The 18,949-nt window shown below is 43.3% G+C and overlaps 1 protein-coding gene across 2 annotated transcripts; it reads left to right on the forward strand.

Moving 5' to 3' along the window:
- Nucleotides 1–238: 238 nt before the first annotated feature.
- Nucleotides 239–18,528, forward strand: krt222 (keratin 222). Of its 2 annotated transcripts, none has more exons than XM_035638237.2 (10): nucleotides 239–587; nucleotides 2,900–3,123; nucleotides 5,889–5,971; nucleotides 6,796–6,949; nucleotides 9,266–9,523; nucleotides 13,028–13,153; nucleotides 13,675–13,895; nucleotides 15,423–15,643; nucleotides 15,737–15,839; nucleotides 17,787–18,528. In XM_035638237.2, exons 2-10 carry the CDS (start codon nucleotides 2,926–2,928, stop codon nucleotides 17,998–18,000), a joined length of 1,578 nt encoding a protein of 525 aa, XP_035494130.1. In that variant the 5' UTR covers nucleotides 239–587; nucleotides 2,900–2,925; the 3' UTR covers nucleotides 18,001–18,528. The 2 variants fall into 2 exon arrangements, with proteins under 2 accessions (XP_035494130.1, XP_035494131.1); XM_035638238.2 differs by lacking the exon at nucleotides 239–587 and adding an exon at nucleotides 2,291–2,649.
- The last annotated feature ends 421 nt before the right edge of the window (nucleotides 18,529–18,949 follow it).

Raw genomic sequence — 18,949 nt, forward strand, 5'->3', positions numbered from 1 at the left:
ATGGATCAAAAACTAGGGGGTTTTTTGCTTTGTTTCTTCTTTTGTCTGTCAAACACCTAGCAGCATAAGGCTCCTTGTACAGAAAATGATGGGGTCAAAGGAGTGACGATCAAAGAGTTCCTCAGCGCCCACCCTCCAGGGGAACAGAGGCAGGAATCTAAAGTCAGTCTGTTCCGTGTTAAAATGGTTTGTTTTTTATTCTCTTGCAGGCAGTGTCCGGTTCTGAAGCCTCCACCTCTTCTTCTGAGATTTGACTAAAAAGTCACCGCCTGCTTTACCCTGTTACTCTCAGTGACATGATTCCTGTGTCCAGACACTCCTGCAAATGCCGTGCAACAGAGGCTATTTCTTGGATCTCTGTCGGAGCAACATGACAACAAAGAACAGGCTCAGTGACATTCTTCATTTGCAGTCACAGCACAAAATCATCTGTCCCAGACACTCAGAATACAGCTGCACGCAACGCCCTGATGGGTGTTGTTTTCCCAACTGACAATAATTAGTCGCCGTCATCATCATCATCATCTTCGCCGCCTTCTTGCCAACAGGAGGACACTTTGCTGAAACGGTATGGGAGTGTAATGACGGTAAGTGCAGGTTAGTCAGTGTGTGTGTGTGTGTGTGTGTGTGTGATGTAACCTCAATAGATAAAAACATTTCCCTTTACGACTCTCTCTCTCTCTCTCTCTCCCTCTTAATATATATTTATACACAGTATATCCCTCTATCTCATTCATTGCATCAAACCCTTCATTTTCTGAGAGAGACAGAAGAAAACTGTCAGCAAAACCAAATGACAATGTCAGCTGTCTGCCCCTCATCCATCGTTTCTAATGGGAAGGAATGAAAGTGTAGACAGATACAATATATTTGTACAATGGCTGTTGCAGATAGAACTGCAGGCTCAGTTGTCTTCATGGATAATCCCCACATCCTGCCTTCTAACAAAGCACACGTGTTTACCAAATGGAGAAGTGATCTGATAAGCAAATCCGCAGAGCGCGTATTTGCAAAATGACAGAGGAGGTTCTTCGAAGTCAAAGCATGTGCACAGACATGCAGTCGAAACAGTGACACACGATCAATGAGAAATCGCATATCACAAGGGATCCTAATTCAAATGTGTCTTTCACATTTATAGGATCAATCACTATTTTTTTCACTTCACAAATTGTAGTTGTATTTACACACAAAGAAGGTCTCAATTTTGGATGAATGCCTTTTTTTGTAAGGTAATCATAATAAGCCTTTTTCACAGTGGACATTCTGATTTGTCACATTAGAAAAGGCCCAGGTGTCCATGAAAACATTAAAGCTTCAGTGTTTAATATTTAGAAGAACGTATTCACAGCAATTGAATATTGTCCATAACTTTGTGTTCTTCTTCACAAAGACACGGACTGGATCATTATACTACATTTTAGCTTTTGGCCTGTGAGCTCCATCTATGGTTACGAAGTTATGTAGTCATGCAGCCTTGTATAAGCAATATCAGATAACTTCAATAACTTGCATTTAGGTGTTGCATAATATTATTCTCTGCAGCAAATGACCTGTCACTCAAATGAGGAGGCACGTCAGATTAAAATCTTTTCTTTGTGTGTGTGTGTGTGCGTGCGTGCGTGCGTGCGTGCGTCCTTGCGTGCGTGCGTGCCTGCGTGCGTGCGTGTGCTAGCAGGGCCAACCCCCTTGTTTACATTTGTCACAGCTTGGCCCTTTAACTAGTCAATGGAATCTTGGTACCACATCCCTAGATTTACTAGAATAATACATCTTATCATAACACCTTTGATGTTTTCATTATTAATGTCTGTGATGATCATGCCATTAGGTCTGTCTGCTGGCTATAGAAGGTGACGCTGAAAACATAGGGCTTCAGTTGTTATGGCATACCTGTAGACATTGTATCTCGTAGATTATGAAGCCACATTAGAATATTTACTGTTTAATCGACATAACCTTTGTCCCAGACAATCACACACACAAACAACACCAACACTCAGTCCTTCTGTAAAACTAGCCAAGACAGTTATTACAGTAAGCAAGAGGTAATGCTGCACACAGTGTGTATTACTTGACGTGAGTGCAGAGTGTATGTGGACACCCTAACACCCTAATTACAGTATATGTAACCTCTTATTAAAAAAAAAAAAACACCGCTCATACACATACGCAGGTCCTGTCACAGTGTTTCCCTGAACATTCCCTCCACAGCTTGTGTTGCTCCCTGTTTGAAAGCAGCTCAGTAATCCTGGATCAGAGAGCACAAAGGGCTCCAGAGTGCTGGTGATGTAAGCAGGGTGCCCGGTGCTTACCCCACTGCTCTCCCCTCTCCCAAAATGTTGTCGTGGGGGCCCGAGGTGGAACAGTGAGGGACCATCCCTGTCGTGGCTGACGCTGAAGATTGAAATACAAACGGTGATACTGGCACCCTAATGGCAGCCTGCCCGCTCCGTCTCAGGGAGCTGCTGCCGATGACCTTGGACACAGTGGGAAGGAGAGCGCGTTGACCGGCCCCCTGTGGAGGAATGTGGCTAAGCTTTGGTGACTGGTGGATCCGCTCAGTGTGACCAGGCAAATAGACTGGGGGGCTTTTTGCTCACTGTTACATTTACTGTGCTTTATTCGTGGAACGTCAGCCGGCCCTAGGTGAGTGTCGCTGGGTAAACATTTACCAAGTCAACGCCTCTGGCAGCGCCTTATCGCAGACTGGGTGACAGATTGTTTGCCGTGAAAGTTGTAACATCGTATAACTGTGTGTGCATGCTGCAGGACACCTGCCATTCGCGCACTATCCCAATGTTTTGACCATCACAGGCACTAGTGCAGTGGCTGCGTAACTGCGTGTCATTGGACTGAATGGAAATATCAGCGGCTCGTTGTGTGTTTCTGTAAACAGTTGGGTGTGCAGTCTCTCAGCTCTCCATGGAACTGCAGCAGGACTCCAGTCATACCATGTGGGGTCTGAATGCCCGCTTGAAGGGCTTCCTGGAGCAGGTGACCAAGCTGCAGGAGGCCAACCAGCAGCTGGAGGCTCAGATAGCCAACTGGGGCACCAGGAGCACGTCGCGCTCCCAAGACTGGTCCCAACAGGAAGAGACATTGGGGGAGCTCCGTGCCCAGGTCAGACTCACAGTTGATGAAATTTGTAAGAAGTAGGCGATCCTGTGCAATCAGCAGAACTATTCAAATCTTTGAAAACCACACATCATTTTGCCAGACAGAAGGATAGCAGGCATGCTAGAGAATTGTTTCCACTCAGGCTTTGTGCTTATGCTCCATCCTTTGCTGACAGGCAACAGGAGACAGCAGGTTTGTGTGTGTATGATCAAAAAAGCATGATAAACAATGCCTGCAGTAAAAAAACAGAGACGCGGTTGATTACTTTTGTCGATGACAACTGCATGCAACATCATGGGAACAGCCTCAAATGCCTTCAAGTGAACATTTATGTAATGGCAATGGTGCAATGCTGGTTTAAGGACAGAAAACTACCATGCAGTAACAGCTCAGTTACATTTATACGGTGAGACAACCCCTATGGTGGCTAAACATCGGGTTGAGAGTATAAAAGGCCTCAATTGCCGCTGACTACTGATCACATTAATGTTTTAACTCGGCAACCTAGTCTTGATATACACGGTTTTGATCAAAAACAATCTTAGTGACGAGTGAGTTCATTAGCACCACACCAAAATACAAACCAAATTGTAGGTTCTCAGATTGTACATACATGCTCTGTGTGAGGGATGAAGCCAAATCAAACAAACTTGCTGCGGAGGATTAGAAGCAGATATGTGTGTCATTACGCCTGGATCAAAGCCAAGAAAGATGCAGCTGTCAAGCGCAGAAAGAATGTGGAAGTCTTTATCACTTTAGAGGCTATTCAACTTAGTGGACCATTAACACCAGGCGGTGTGGTCGCTCACATGACTAGACTTGATGGTTATCAACTACTCCCTGGTTTCAGTGTCGCGTTCTGCTTGAAGGGCACGAGTAGGTGTTTTAATGACTCCCCAGTGCGTAACACGTCATTCGTCTTAAGGTTAGGCTGAGATGCCTTTGACTATGTGAAACACAAGATCGAACTCTGCTTGTTCCATTGTTCACTGATTCAGGGAATGTGTTCATGTTGCCATGCATGATTACTTCGCTGTTTTTCTTTTTGAGACCTGCTTTAAATTATCTTTTTATTTACCGCACCAACCGAATGATGGGCAAGCCATATGTCAATGTTCAGAGTCCCTCATCTTACATGGGCTTAGAAGTGGGAAGGCGTGACCCACCATTCACATAATGAGTGTATAATAGTTATCATAATACGAGTGTTATGGAATATTTGCCATGTTATCGTTGTCTTTTCTTCAACTTGGGTGTGTCTTCTTCTGAAAGTGCTGCGCTCATAAGAACACAAAGGGAAATAAGGGTGTGTTAACATTTCCTGTGTGTGTGATAAAAAATGAGGAGCCACCTTTTTTTTGTGCTTGATTTCCTCCTTTGGAACCTGAATATGGTTTTTGTGATAACCAGACAGCTTTTTGGCCTAAACAGTAATGAAAACTAATGAAACCATGGAATAATTGTTTGCTTTCAATCACTTTTACACAAATCTTGGCACAATTCAGCTGCGCATAAAGTGAAACATTTTCTCCGTGATCACTATGTATACAATATGTGCTATATTAGCTCTTATTGACTAGTTGAGTCTGCAGGTGAGGTAAGGATAAGAGAGACATATGTCTATGTACAGTTGTTTCTTTCATTTGTATTATTTGTAACAGCCAATTTATTGTTTCTGCTATTTTATATTATATTATATGAATAATTATCACTCATGTTTTCAACTCGATTAAGATTTGTTATTTCACTTTCTGTTCACCAGACAGCACATGGAGAGTGATGCACAAGCTGAATTCTTTATAGCGGCTTCAGTCTCAGGTCCCTGGTATTGTTCATGCTGGTTAACTGTCACACTGCCTTGGAAATTATTATTATTAGGGCCCGAGCTCCACTGACAAAGTCAGAGGGAGGACCTATTGTATTTGAGTGAATTATTATTATATATATATTATATATATTATATATATATATACCTGTATGTATATATGTATGTATATATGTATGTATATATGTGTATATATTTATGTGTGTGTGTATATATATATATATGTGTGTATATAATATATATATATATTATTCCACCAAATTAATCGCTAATTTCAGGCACTTTACGTGCCCCGACCTCCCCAAAACTTTGCACACACATCAGAACCAGTGTAAAAGTTGATAAAATTAAAATTTTTAGGGGTCTCGGGCATGGGCGTGTTAAATAACTCAATAAAGCCCCTTACCACATTCCCCTTTGCTTTACATTTGATGTAAATAAGCGGAATTTGGCAGGCACGTGTATCTCATCAAGACCTACAAAAAATAAAAGGTTGCCATGACCTCCGACCAACTGGAATTCGACCATTTCGATTTTATTGTGCAAATTTGGACATTTTCGCACATCATACATTCATTATTATTACTATCATTGAAATTATTATGTATACAACAAACAAAAAACTGAAAAGTGACCTAACATAATGCAGGACATAATGTTCGAGATCTCATTACAAACTAAATCAAAGAACAGTATTTGCATGTGGTGAAGTAGGACGTACGGTACAAAATATCACTCATAGATGCATTAAATATTCAAAACGGAAAAAAATACATTTCGTTCTCTTTCTTAATAGACCTCATTCAGATGCTACGTCGAAACCCACCACACCTACTTATCATGGAAAACGGTTACTCTGACAGCTGAAAAACAGATTATTGTCTTTGCACATTTCTAGCTCTAATCTGATGTTATTATGTTGTACTTTTATGTTTTGTTTCAGGTTGGTAAACTACTGATGGAGAATGCCCAGCTGGCTTTACATTCTGACAGCATGAAGTCCAGAGCCGTTGCCATCCAGGCCAGGTCAGCTGTGTTTAGTAGCTGTGGTTTTCCTGAAAACTCTATTACTTTTGCTCCGTCACCCTGTAACAGTCTAGCCATTATTTCTCAGTTCATTTGGAACGAGATCACATTCCCCCAACATACAGTCATTCATACAGTTTATGTCATGAATGATTAGGTGCAGTTGGAAAAAAAAAAACTTAAACACATGCCAGAACAAAATGTTGTTTTACCATTACTGGTCCAATAAACATCTCAATACACTAAGCAACGCTGTAGAATTTCTACCACGGTTTTTGCTGTTTTCATCCTGCTGCAATGCTTTTCCAGTCCTCTGTTACCAACTCATGTCAGTTACCGCTCCTGTGAGCCAACTTGCATACAAATCCAGGCCGGGCTTTGTGCCGCGTCGGCACTTTCACTTATGTACTGATGCAGAGTGACACTGAGCACCGCCGCCACCACCACCGCGCTGTCAGCCGTTAACCCATGAAGGACAGCGGCAACAAATAAATGCTATTTATAGCTCCCCCTGATGCATCTCCTGATGGGCTGAGTGTGTCTGTGAAACTCTGGACTATGATCATGACACGCTTAGGAGGATGTCTCGGCCTTTTAAAGTCCTACTTGTAGGTGGGATTTCTGGAACAGACAGCCTCACAGCCACAGGTGGTTGGTGTACTCACATTAGATACAGTTGGAATGTCTTTTAAATTGAGCTTAACTGGATATTTGGAAAGACAAGGGGATTAATATTATGTCTGACTGACGTAGTCTGTGGTTAAATGATTAACAGTAATAACAGCATGGGGCTCAGTCATTCACCTCAGCTGTTGACATTGTAGGTGTGAGACAGAGGAGCGCAACACCCGGCGTCTTGAGCAACAGGTCGCTCTGCTCAGGGACACGAAGAGGAAGGCAGATCGGAGCAGCATGGCACTGCAGGCGGATGTTCACCGCTCCATGACAGAGCTGCAGGAGATGCACCAGGAGTTTGAGGTCACTAGACGTACTCCAAATGTGTGATATGAGATATCTTTCTATGCTTTACTTTTTTTTTTTCTGTGCCAACCCCCCCTGTCCGCCTGTCTCAATGTGCCGTCATTCTTCTCTCTACCTATGCACTACACGTTTTGTCAAAACCAGCGAATATTTCCTCACGATCCGCTAGCTTTTGCTTCTGAGTGTGGGGCGGGGGGGGGGAAAATGCGGGTTTTCGGCTCAGGCCTGGCTCTGTAAAGCGAAAACAAATAACTGGAGCGGGCCGCGCCACACAACACTGCGCAACCTTCTATTATTGTCATCTGGTGGAGGGATTTGTGCGTCTCTTTATCTCTTGAACCGTCCAGGGAAACACGCCAGGTCGCTGGATGACCAAGCAAATTAAGTGTTTTGGGTCAAGTGCAGTGTCTTCTGGACAAGAGGTCGTGGCATGACCGACAGAGGTCTGGTGGACTTTGCCAACATAACTAGCGGTTTCGGGTTTGAGCTGCTTTGTGAAGTTGGCTGGAGTATTAAGCAGGCGAACGTTGTTGGACTCACTTATCATTTTCCCCGAGACATCTGTGAGGAATGGTGTCTCTTCTCCTCAAGGATTGCACTGGTTGCCAGACATGCTTTAAGCAGGCTCTCCTGTGGATAAGAAGGTTGCCCTAAATGTGACGGCAAACAGGTATTCAGTCTTCTATAGGAGAGATCGTTGCCAGTGTCACTGTCACTACACACTAACACAAACACTAATGTTTGCTCCGACATCTCTAAGGGTGGTGATTGGGACGAATGCCCTTTTAATGTCTGAATTCAAGTGCTGAGTATTTTGATTAGCAACCTGGCAGACTGGCCATAACAAACACCACGTTGAAACACAAACAGTGGAGCAGGTTGGACCAGAGCGGCTTGGACAACAGCTCCGTGACTGACAATCTAGTTGTTCCATCAAATCTGCGGCAGTGTTTTAACTCACTCGTGTGAAAAGGGTTGCTGAGGTGTCAAATTACCAGCGGTTATTAGTAAGTGGGAAGGCTGCTGACAGGCCTGCAAGACCCACATACTGTACATGTTTAGCCTTGGGAACATTGGTTGAAAGAAGTTAATCTAGTTATACTTCTACATACTCCTCTTCTACAGATGCTTACATAATTATGTACAGACACTCATATACAGTTATCTGCCAGGATCAATTTCAATGATTTATGTGATCCCTAAACTTTTCATTCAGCATCATCATCAGGTCACAATTGTAATTTGCCAACATTTAATAATCAGATGACGTTCCATTAGCCTGGGCTGTACTAATGCAAATCAGCACACGTTTGCGAACACACTCAATGGACTATGTTTATATAGAGCTTTTCTAGTGTGACAAAGGTTAAGGGTCTTGCCCAAGGACACAACAGCATGCAGACTAGAGGAGGCTGGGATCGCACCGCCGACCTCCGGGCTAGTGGGCGACCGACTCTACCGCCTGAGCCGCGGCCTCCGTAACTAAGTGGGCAACATGGTCAACAGTGTACCTGCGTACTGTCAGCATATAAGCATTGTTGTTGCAAACATGTGCAAATGCTGACATTAGCATATAGCGCGAGAGGTGGTAACTTGAGAGTTGCTTTGTGAAATGTCGACAGCTGATTTGCCGGAAGCGAGCCCATCCACTTCTTGTCGTAACCTTTTTGCCTGTCGTAGGCATTTCAGACCAAAGACCAGCGAATTAGGGATGTTTTGCCCAATTGGGGGACAAAAGATGTGTCCCCAATAGAGAAAAAGCTGATTTTTGGGTGAGTTGTTACACAGTTGAGTAAAGTCCCCAAAGGTGACCAATGACACGTGTGTGTGCGTGCGTGCGTGCGTGCGTGCGTGCGTGCGTGCGTGCGTGGGTGCACGTTTGCATTTGACAGCATCTTCTGACTCCCCTCCACTCTTACCTCTCTCCTGCTGACTAATACCTCCACCCCCTCCTGGGAGTTCTTTTTCTGCATACACATACACACACATGTAGGGCTCAATAATGATCTTTCCCACTTGCCTCTGCATTGCGATGACTGTCTCACTGCCCCCTCCCAGTCACACACAAACACACACACACACACACACACACACACACTCATGCCCTGTCCTTTCCATCCATCCACCTATAATTCACAAACTGATTTAATCTCTCTCTGTCTTGTTTTTCTTTTGTATCTCTCTCTCTCTCTTTACATCATTCACTCTCTTCTCACCCCCCCACCCCCCTCTCTCTCTCTCTCTCTCTGTCTTTCTCTCCCCCCCCCCCCCCCCCCCCTCCTCCTCTTGCTCCCTCTGGTTGGCTGTCTGCAGGCAGCCCAGGCTCTGCAGCTGCAGCGGGCCGGCTCCTGCGATGCCCTGTTAGCATCAACCACGGCAGCAGCAGCAGGCGGGGAGGAGGAGGATGGCACAGGGATGGAGCTCACTCGGCTCCTCGACAGAATCAGAGCGCAGTGCGACCAGAACAGACTTCCCGGCCCAGGCGAGAGAGCAAATCCAACTCGGGGCTTGGTCGGGCCTAGTCACTCTGGAGCAGGAGCAGGAGCAACACACAGAGGCGCTCTCAGTGAGGTATATATCATCCTAGTGCATCTTCACTTGTTATTTTTCCCATACCCCTCTTGTCCTGGCCCTCCGCCAGCCAGACACACCCTCCGGACCAACTCCAGACTCTCTGATGTACTGTATGTGCTCCACTGGAGTTAAATGGTTAGTGGGCTGTTTGTTGATTGAGGTGAGAGGCTTCAGACTTAGAACACACTATGACTCTCCCTCCTTTATGTACAGTATGTGTCTGTATATGCCTTCTTGCTTCTCGTTTTTTTTTTTGTATGACTTTGCGTGATTGCCTCCTTAAACACCACTACTTTCAGCGCGACACACTATTACAGTAGTGTGTTACAGCATACGATCAGTTACCACTCTGCGTGAATGATACCTGATCTTTGTTAAATGTGTATGAGCCACAATTACAACCCAAGCATTCTCATCCGTCTTGCAGTCTTTTATCCTTTATCTAGTGAGAGCAGCATCTTTTCATGTTGAAGTTGGAGCTTTTCTATTGTTACTTTAGCCCTCTGGGTGCTTTTATCATCCCATTGTCCCAATGACTTTGGTCTGACAGTGACAACAAAGTGCCTTCGCCACGGGCTACAAGCCACCACCATGCTAAATCCGAGCATCTTGGAACAATGTTGTTTACATCAGACCCACTCTGTCTGTCCCAACTAAAGTAATGGTTATGCAATGCTGCTGTCAAAAGCCTGAGTGATGCCCATAAGTACCATTGTTCTAGACTGGATTAGAGTGACCTCCAGGGATTTCTAAGAAACTTTAATATGATGTACACAATGTGTCACTTTGGGCATATTAATATACAATCAGCTGGATATTATATTGTTCTAATAAAAGCTCCCTGGGGAGAGTTATTTTCTTCCTGAGTCAAAGTGTAAAAAGTACAGTGAAGAATCCAAACCCTGATGCAGGCACCAAATCTACATGACATTCATCATCGCTTTCAATGACATGAATGCCTTTTTTAAATCTTAAAACTGCCACATGGAGTTTTCTCCACCGTAGGAACAGATTTGTTCTTAAATCCTGTGTTCGAGTGATTTAGGAATTTACTTCCCGCATTCACAGATTTTCACGTTGCTGCGCAATGGCCAGGGGAGCGCACATCTTCGGCAGTTGGAATGCGTGTTGTGCAAGGCTGGCTTCCCATGTCAGTTGTTAAGTGTCGCCATGCAAACTATTCTCACATCATTTACCTAAATTTCACACAAATTAGCTCAGGACATCTCTGGTCAACCGGCAGACGAGACAGGAGCAGTGATACAACAAGCGTCATATGCGCACTCGTGCCGTGGTAAAGTCCACAGTTGGTGTTGCGAAGGCCAGATGGATCAGCCTGAACACAGTAGCTACTGTACACGCCAGAGAAGGCACATCAAATAATTAAAACATGCTGCATATTGTATAATATTGCAGTGAACGAAGGTGCACTGATCCAGCAGCATTGGCAACATTGGCTGTTATGTTACGTATTTTCTTCACCGTGACCTCCCTGCAGTCATCAATCGCCTTGTTGTAGCAGGGGTTTTTTTCAAAACCATTTTCACATTGATACACTTCCTCTTTATTTCAGTGACAGTGCGACTCACAGGTGACACAGTATTGACAGCTCTGCTTTAGTCCGTCAATTAACTCCCGCTGACGCTGATAAAATCGAGACTTTCATTTCTGGATCTCTAAACTTCTGCTTTTTACTCTTTAATGCCGTTTTCATGAATGAACACTTCCTTACATAGGACAGGGAGCGAAGCCTTATATGGTATTGCCGGGGCGTTGGTTATGCCGATTTGCTATCCTCGTGCACGCTCGCTCAAATATGCACAGGTGGCATTCATCCTGTTTACGCACGTAATTTTTTGTAATCGTAATTTTCTGAAGACAGAAGCTTTTGTGGAATATAACGTGGCCTTTCCTAAAACCTCCACAGGGCACCTTTAAAATCGCTGTAATGAAATATGCTATTTACTGTAATTCACCCAACGTATGAACAGATGGAAAAGCACAGCATTACATTTTTGAAAGCAGAATTACTACTTAGACTTTTTTAATATTTAGGAGAAGTAAAGGTTCCCAAGACACACAGCATACCATAGTGCTTAAGGAAAATGTCTGATAGGATATAATTTTTTTGGCCAGTCTTATCAGTAATATATTTCTTCCTAAATTGCTTATCGCGTTATTCTCCTATCAATTACATTTAATGTAATGTAAGAACATTTACTGAAAATGAGAATCATTTGAGTACCAAATTAAACAGAAAATAACTTGCATAGCTTGAGTCATCTTCTTTTCTTTTTACTGTCAAAATATTGTTATAACTGTGCTGAGACAGTTCCACCGCTCCACTGCATTTGAAGGGGGGGGGGGGGGCGGAGAGTGTGAAATGCCTAACAGCTGCACATTGTCTCTGCTCAGCTTGTACAGTTGTGTGTACACGCAGGTCGGGGTGTCTGATCCACTATCTGTTTACCCAAACTGAAATGCACACTACCAACACAACCGCATTCTCCTTTGAATAAGTGCCAGTGGGGAAAAAAAACCTGTCAGTGCGTCAGGTGACTATGTGCTTCTCATCTCGTCTGTCTCGTTTATCTAATACACACACTATCAGCCAGTGCACATGATCACATTCGGTGTGCTGTTCGTACATCTTACCGCAAGGTTAAAGACTTGTGTTGCTCTGTTTGCTTGTGAACACAGAGTGAGAGCGTGTGTTTGAATCTAATCCAATTCAATTTTATTCGTATAGCACAAAATCAAGACATACATTATTCAGAACCAGTTTCTAATCGTAGTAATGATAATGATAATGCTTATTATACTGTTACCTTAAATGTAGAGAGTGTTTCCTCCCTGACACAAACTGGGAGCTGGTCCCACAGGATAGGAGCCTGGTGGCTGAAGGCTCCCATTCTACTTTTACAGATTTATTGGGATAGCTCGGTACTATCAGCTCTGTAAGATATGATGGAGCTTCATCAGTAAGGGCTTTGTAGGTGATTTTGAAATATTTTCTGAATTTCATAGAATGCCAATGCAGGACAAATATGATCTCTTTTTGCTGCAGCATTTTGAATTAACTGGAGGCTTTTCGCAAATTTACTGGGGCATCCTAGCAGTAATGAATCACAGTAGTCCAGTCTGGAAGTAACAAATGCGTGGACTAGTTTTTCAGCGTCCTTTTTAACATAGGAGGTTTTGTCCTAATTTATCTCATTTTTGAGCCGGTGGAAAAACACTGTCCTCGAGACTTGTTTCATGTGTGAGTCAGAGGACATGTCCTGGTCAAAAATAACTCCCAAGGATCCTTGCAGTAGAGCTGGAGGCCAAAGTCATGCCATCCGAAGTAACTGTAAGGGCAGATAATGTTTCTCTGAGGTGTTAAGGGGCCAATAAAAATGCATGTGGGTGTGTGCATTTGACAGTGGTGGTGGTGGTGGTGGTGCTTGTACCTCTTTTAAAGTCCCCCCCCCCCCCCCCCCCCCCCCCCACCTCACCCAGGAGGAGGCAGCGTGGGCTCAGGTGAGCCTCGGCGGCGCTGCCCTGAGGGAGGCGCGGGCCGAACTCGCTGAGGCAAGGAAGCAGTGGCACTCCATGCAGGTGGAGATGGAGACCATGCATGCTTTGGTAAGAGAACATACCATACACGATCACATGTCACCAGGACCAACTCCCCAGCTGTCACACTGATAACACTTCTTCCATGGCTAGTGGCGGATGTGTTGACTTAGTAGATGTGATAAGATGATTATAATGACATCAGAAAATACATGTTTTGTACATATTCACATGGAAAATTGCATAGTACAGATATATGGATGGGAGGAGATATATTGTGTTGTGCTTGTTTTCATCCTTCCTGCCAACCATTTTCCAAAGCCTGTAATAGGTTTTGGAATACGATATGAATGGTGCTTATTTACAGTTGATTTATATGTTTTTGATTGTCTTTTCAACCGAAATTTCACATCCATAAACAACATTTTGTACTATTGCCTTCTTGGTGGTGGGAAGCCAGTGAGGGATTATGTTCATGTTTATTTTTTTTTTCTACTTATTTACTGTTGTAACATTTTTTTAGTTTCTACCACGCTTCATTCAAATCCAGTGTTATCTCAAATCATAAAAAGAACTGTCTTGCTCTCCAGGAGAAAGGCCTGGAGAGGTCCTTGCACCAGACCCAGCGGATGTACTCCAACCAGCTGCAGGACCTTTCTCAGGTGATCGTCGGGCTGGAGAGGGAGCTGGAGCAGGTGAGGGGCGGACTGGCCACCCAGCGTCAGCGTCACAGCCAGCTCCTCAACACCAAGATGAGGCTGGAGCGAGAGATTGCCACTTACCGACGTCTGCTGGAGCGTGAAGAGGGCAGGTGAGGGCAAGACACTGAGAAAGGAATGGAAACATTAGAGGGATTTTTTAATGTTCTAATTGGAAAGGATTTCTCAGGACACTGTCTTCACAAACAACGAGAAGAAACAATGCAGAAAGAAAAAAATCTACAATATAATGAAGGATTTTTGCGAAGTACTTGTTCATTGACATAAATAACACAGACAGTAACATCTTCGTCAGCACTTAACGACGAAGTAAACACAATTATTTCTTAATCTGTCCTTTATTTAGCTGTCAAAGAGATATTTTATGTGTCTGCATTTTCAGTTTGGTTAAATCCTGTTATTCTGTTATGGATTATAGAGACTTAATATGTACAGAGAGAAAGTATCCATAATAATTACAGGTTGAGACAGACTAAGCCTGTAGAGTACACCCAAACAACATATGACACATGACTTGTAGTAACTGGAAATTGACCAGTATATTTTATGTATTTATACATACAGAGCACTAACAGTAAGTTTGATGAAGCTGACAAACTCCCTGCCACTGATTTATAACCTGTCTGTAATCAGACAAGATGATAAAACCCAGACAGTCTGCCAACGTCATATTCCATTCTTTTAGCACAGCCTTCAATTATGTTCACAAGCATTTTGGACCACGGATTGTCATCTCACATTGAACTCCAGTGCTACACCTTCGTGCATCAATCGTATAAATGTCACACCACAGTTTGCAGAAGGTAATTTTGCCGCATGACTCTTGTTGATGTTGCTATGGCTGCAAGGAGAGAGAGGACGTGACATCGGAAATTTGCATTGTTTGTTCTTATTTGAGAAGGGTGGTGACTGAATAGGTAGCAAGGCTCAAAGGGCTGTATGACAAATACAAGAAAGAGCTTCCTCAAACAGTGAAAAAGAGTTTTTCTTACTGACGTAGTTCCCCCCCTTGAAACCACAAAAATTCTGAATTATGTTTGCAAATTAACCAAATAAAAGGAACAAAGATTACGCTTATGATCCATAAGATCCTGTGGTTTTGACTAGGACACTGAGAGGAACTACCTCGTTCAGGGTGGTATTGACAGACCGTCCCATCCAGCAACAGTCCTCGCAAGGACATACTGAGGTTCTAATGTTTGGACTATAAGCGTTCAGTCTTCAACGTACTTCAGCTCAAGAATTTGCTCCCCACGGAGCTCAGTGATTGGTTGATGGCTTCTGATGTTAAATAGGTTACCATTAGTCATGTGAAAGAAAAAGTATTTTGGGAAATTCTTGCTGAGAATTAGATGAGAACATCGAAACCACACTTATATCCCTTACACAAGACAGTACATCTAGGAGACATTTACTTAGCTTAGCATAAAGGCACACTGAAGATATAACAATTAGTGAGCTTTGTCTCCTGCGTACACAGGTTGGGTTGGTATCAATTTGCTTATGAAACTCTATGTTACTCCATGCAAGAAAGCCAACCAAGACCAACTTTAACCAAGACACACATAGCGATATTCTTTTGGCTATGATTACTCTGTATGCTGCACTTTTGGCTGCAGGTACATGGGTCGGGATGGGCAGCCGATGGGTCTGCGACCCTGGAGGTCTTCGGTTGTGGAGCCGAAGGAGAATGGGCTGGAGGACGGTTTCAGTGACCCTGCTCTTACTCCGGATGAACCCAAGTCCGAGCCTCTGCCTGAAATACCACCACTCCTCCCAGCAGAGAGTGGGCTAAAGAAAAGCATACTGCGCAGGCAGCAAAGCCTTGTGATACTCACGGGTAAGAATCACACACACACACACACACACACACACACACGAACACACACTTACTACAGTCACGTCATGATTTGTCGTTATTGTCTTCTCACAGAGCCGGAGCAAGATGCAGACTTGCCAATCTCCACTGTGAAGACTCAGGAGATTCTTCAGGGCAACGTTGTGCAGGAGAGTGCCGAGGGTCACGGCACCATTGAGTGAGTATCGATCTTTGTGCCCCTCATTGACCTGCAGTCAGCACCCCTGGTTCAGTCTGAAATGTAGGCAGTTTCTGTTAGCAAGGGCTTACAGCTTCACTTCAGAGTGCATTTTTTTTAACATAACCCAGACAAATTAATTTTTTCATTGTTACATTCCGATTTTATCCCCTGAAGCCTTAACATCATCTCAGTTACCCCTCAGACATTTTTTATTGACTCATTGGTTCATAATGGCAATAATCCATGTCCTCCCCAAGCCAGCGACGTCTGGTCCGGTAGACAAGATGTATAAACTCTCAACGGCATCGCTTCACGTCAAACAAGTTACGAGGCCTATAATGGTTAGTTGGCTGCACAGGTTCCCATGAGTTATTGTTGTTATCAAAGCACTGCATGGGAATGTTTCTCCCTTTAATGGTTTGTGTTTGATGTGGAGATACCTGCCTGGTGTGGAGTCTCTAGGGCATGGCTCTTCTTATTGTTGGATGAGACATGGGTGGAATTCTTTGTTTGTACTTCAGGTTTTACCAGCCCCATAGACAAATCTACAAAGACACACACACAGACACAGACACACACACACACACCTTCACACACACACAGACACACACGCACACACACACACACACACGTACACACGGAGCTACACACATTCAAAGTCACACTGCCAAACCTGGGGCATGGGTGTATGTACTTAGTGTGCCGTTGTTTCATCTAAAGATAAGGCCCTTTTCTAAACTTTGCCTCACTGATGAGGATAGTTATGATAGTTCATGTAGACATGGCAGGGTGTTGTGATAGGTTTTGGGAGAGCGTCTTGCACATGTTTTTCCCGGGTGTCACTGGTGGGGAAGGATCCACAGAAAATATCGCCTCAGCTCCACAGAGTGTTTTAGCATCTTTCAGCTTATTGGTTTTGTTTTACAGCCAGCAGCTGTATGGTTTTGGTTTAGTCCCACTGCTGTCATCAACTTTGTTTCCAGGAGTATTTTGTTTTCAGTGAAAAAGCTCTAAAAGCTCTAAAAACTATTTTAAAAAACCCTCATATTTAGTAAAAATAATCAGTAAAGCTACTGAACATCGTGGACCATTTAGCACTAAAACAGTTCTCTTGGGAGTAAGTGACGACCAACACAGAGCTAGCATGGGATTTAATATTGGACAGAAACATGACTCAATTAATGCTTATGCTAGTGCAGCTCCTTAACGGCTATATATAAATAATATATATATAGTGAATAAGCTTTTCATATCATCTTTAAAAAGTGCTTTGTGTAAAAAAAAAAACCAATTAAAGCCCAAAGGAACAACATCTGTCACATGGCCAATGTTTGTGGTACATTTATTGTGCTTTTTTTTGCGACTTCTAATAGCCCAACAAATACAATATATGATCCATATGCTGAAACATTTCCTTCTTGCTGCCACAATTATCTATCAGTTTCATACTACCCTGTTTCTGTTTTTTTTTCAAATACAGAACTTTCCTCCTCTGCAGAGGCACACACATATTTATTTTTGAATTTTGTTTGACTGTGTTTGTTATAGAATTTGCTATTCTGTGCCACACTGGTTATATTATGTGCGTCTTCTTTAGTACATTATATCTCCTAAACACAACTATTAAGGCCCTAATAGATGCCACGTCTCAGCAGTCGAGTGTTCTCCTTTGCTGCCCCCTGGTGTCATTGTGCTGTGAATTGAACAGCCTGCCTCACTTACTTGTATCGTGAATAAATTAATAAATGAAAGAATTATTTGTTTTTGTGTCTGTGGCTTGACACACATTACAAAGAAAGACTTGTGCCAGTTGGCATTCATTTTCAATAGAAAGAAGAATCATTCTATGCATGTTCCTGAACAATAAAACAATAGAGACCAACTGTCATGTATCATCATCATCTTCCCCTTTTATTCTATATGATTTCTGAACTGTCTTTTCAGGACAGAGAAGTTTGACAAGGTGATAAAGCAGTGGGAGGGCTCCTTCTTCAGGGGGAATCCGAAGCTGCGGAAGAAGTCTGTGTCGCTGCGCTTCGACCTGCACATGGCTGCCGCAGACGAGGGGTGTGCCCAGACTAAACAGGACAGCCTGCCCGACGTGGAAGTGTGTCTCATCATGAAGAGGTCTCGCAGCATCCCAGCCATCACAAACTGACTCGACAATGGTCTGCAGATGTATGTGGTGATACAGGTGATGCGGAAGTTAAAGAAATAGCATCTGTGTCATTGACATCTGAGATATTACCATTACCAACATGCTTAATATGAATTCCAAATGACAACAGTCACTGAACTTCACCTCACAGCCGATGACCGAAACGTAGATTTCTCTCATCATTTTCCGCCCATCGGGCTTTTTGCGCTGATCTAATGGGGCAATTCTTTTGAATTTCAGAAAGCCACCACAAAATGATCTGACGTACATTCATTACATTAAAGAGGATGGCAATTTAATATGCAAGAAAATATTTCCCTGTCATCTTTCTCGATGAAGAAAACTCTCCGTCACTATGTCAATATGAAGTCAATTGACAAAAGAGATTATCTCGACCAAATGACTCTGCTTAACTACAGCATTTCATTCTAATTCACACTTGGTACAGGAAGCTGGGTGCACTGATAGATGGAGAGAAATGGAGTCAGAGATCACCACAAGCTGATGTGAACTAAGGGTGGATTTTTTTTTTTTCCAATCAAAAATAATAAAGGAGAGCGCCAATGCTTTTAAACACGTAGAGACACAGTGTTCAGCCCCCCTCGCCAATTGAATAATTTTCATACAATCCCTAAATGCTTGCACTCTGGACACTTACAGCACTTAGAAGAACATCAGCACTGAGAGATATCCAGATTGTGTTTACTTTGAAGGTCTTTTAATGGCAGAATGTGGAGGAAAAAAATCTCGCAACTCAAACTAATAATGCAGCCACATTTGAAGATGCGTTATCCCTAAAAACTGCTCACTGTGATCCTATCAGCAGTTAGGCTCTTAACACTCGTCGTGTCTCAGAGAACTCAGATTCCCTGTCTCAACCAGGGGAGGGCAGTATTTGTAAATAGTTCACGCTGCAGTGTATCTTCAATGCTCAACTCGGGTTGTGTAA

Source organism: Scophthalmus maximus, chromosome 8 (genome assembly GCF_022379125.1).
Source record: "Scophthalmus maximus strain ysfricsl-2021 chromosome 8, ASM2237912v1, whole genome shotgun sequence".
NCBI lineage: Eukaryota > Metazoa > Chordata > Actinopteri > Pleuronectiformes > Scophthalmidae > Scophthalmus > Scophthalmus maximus.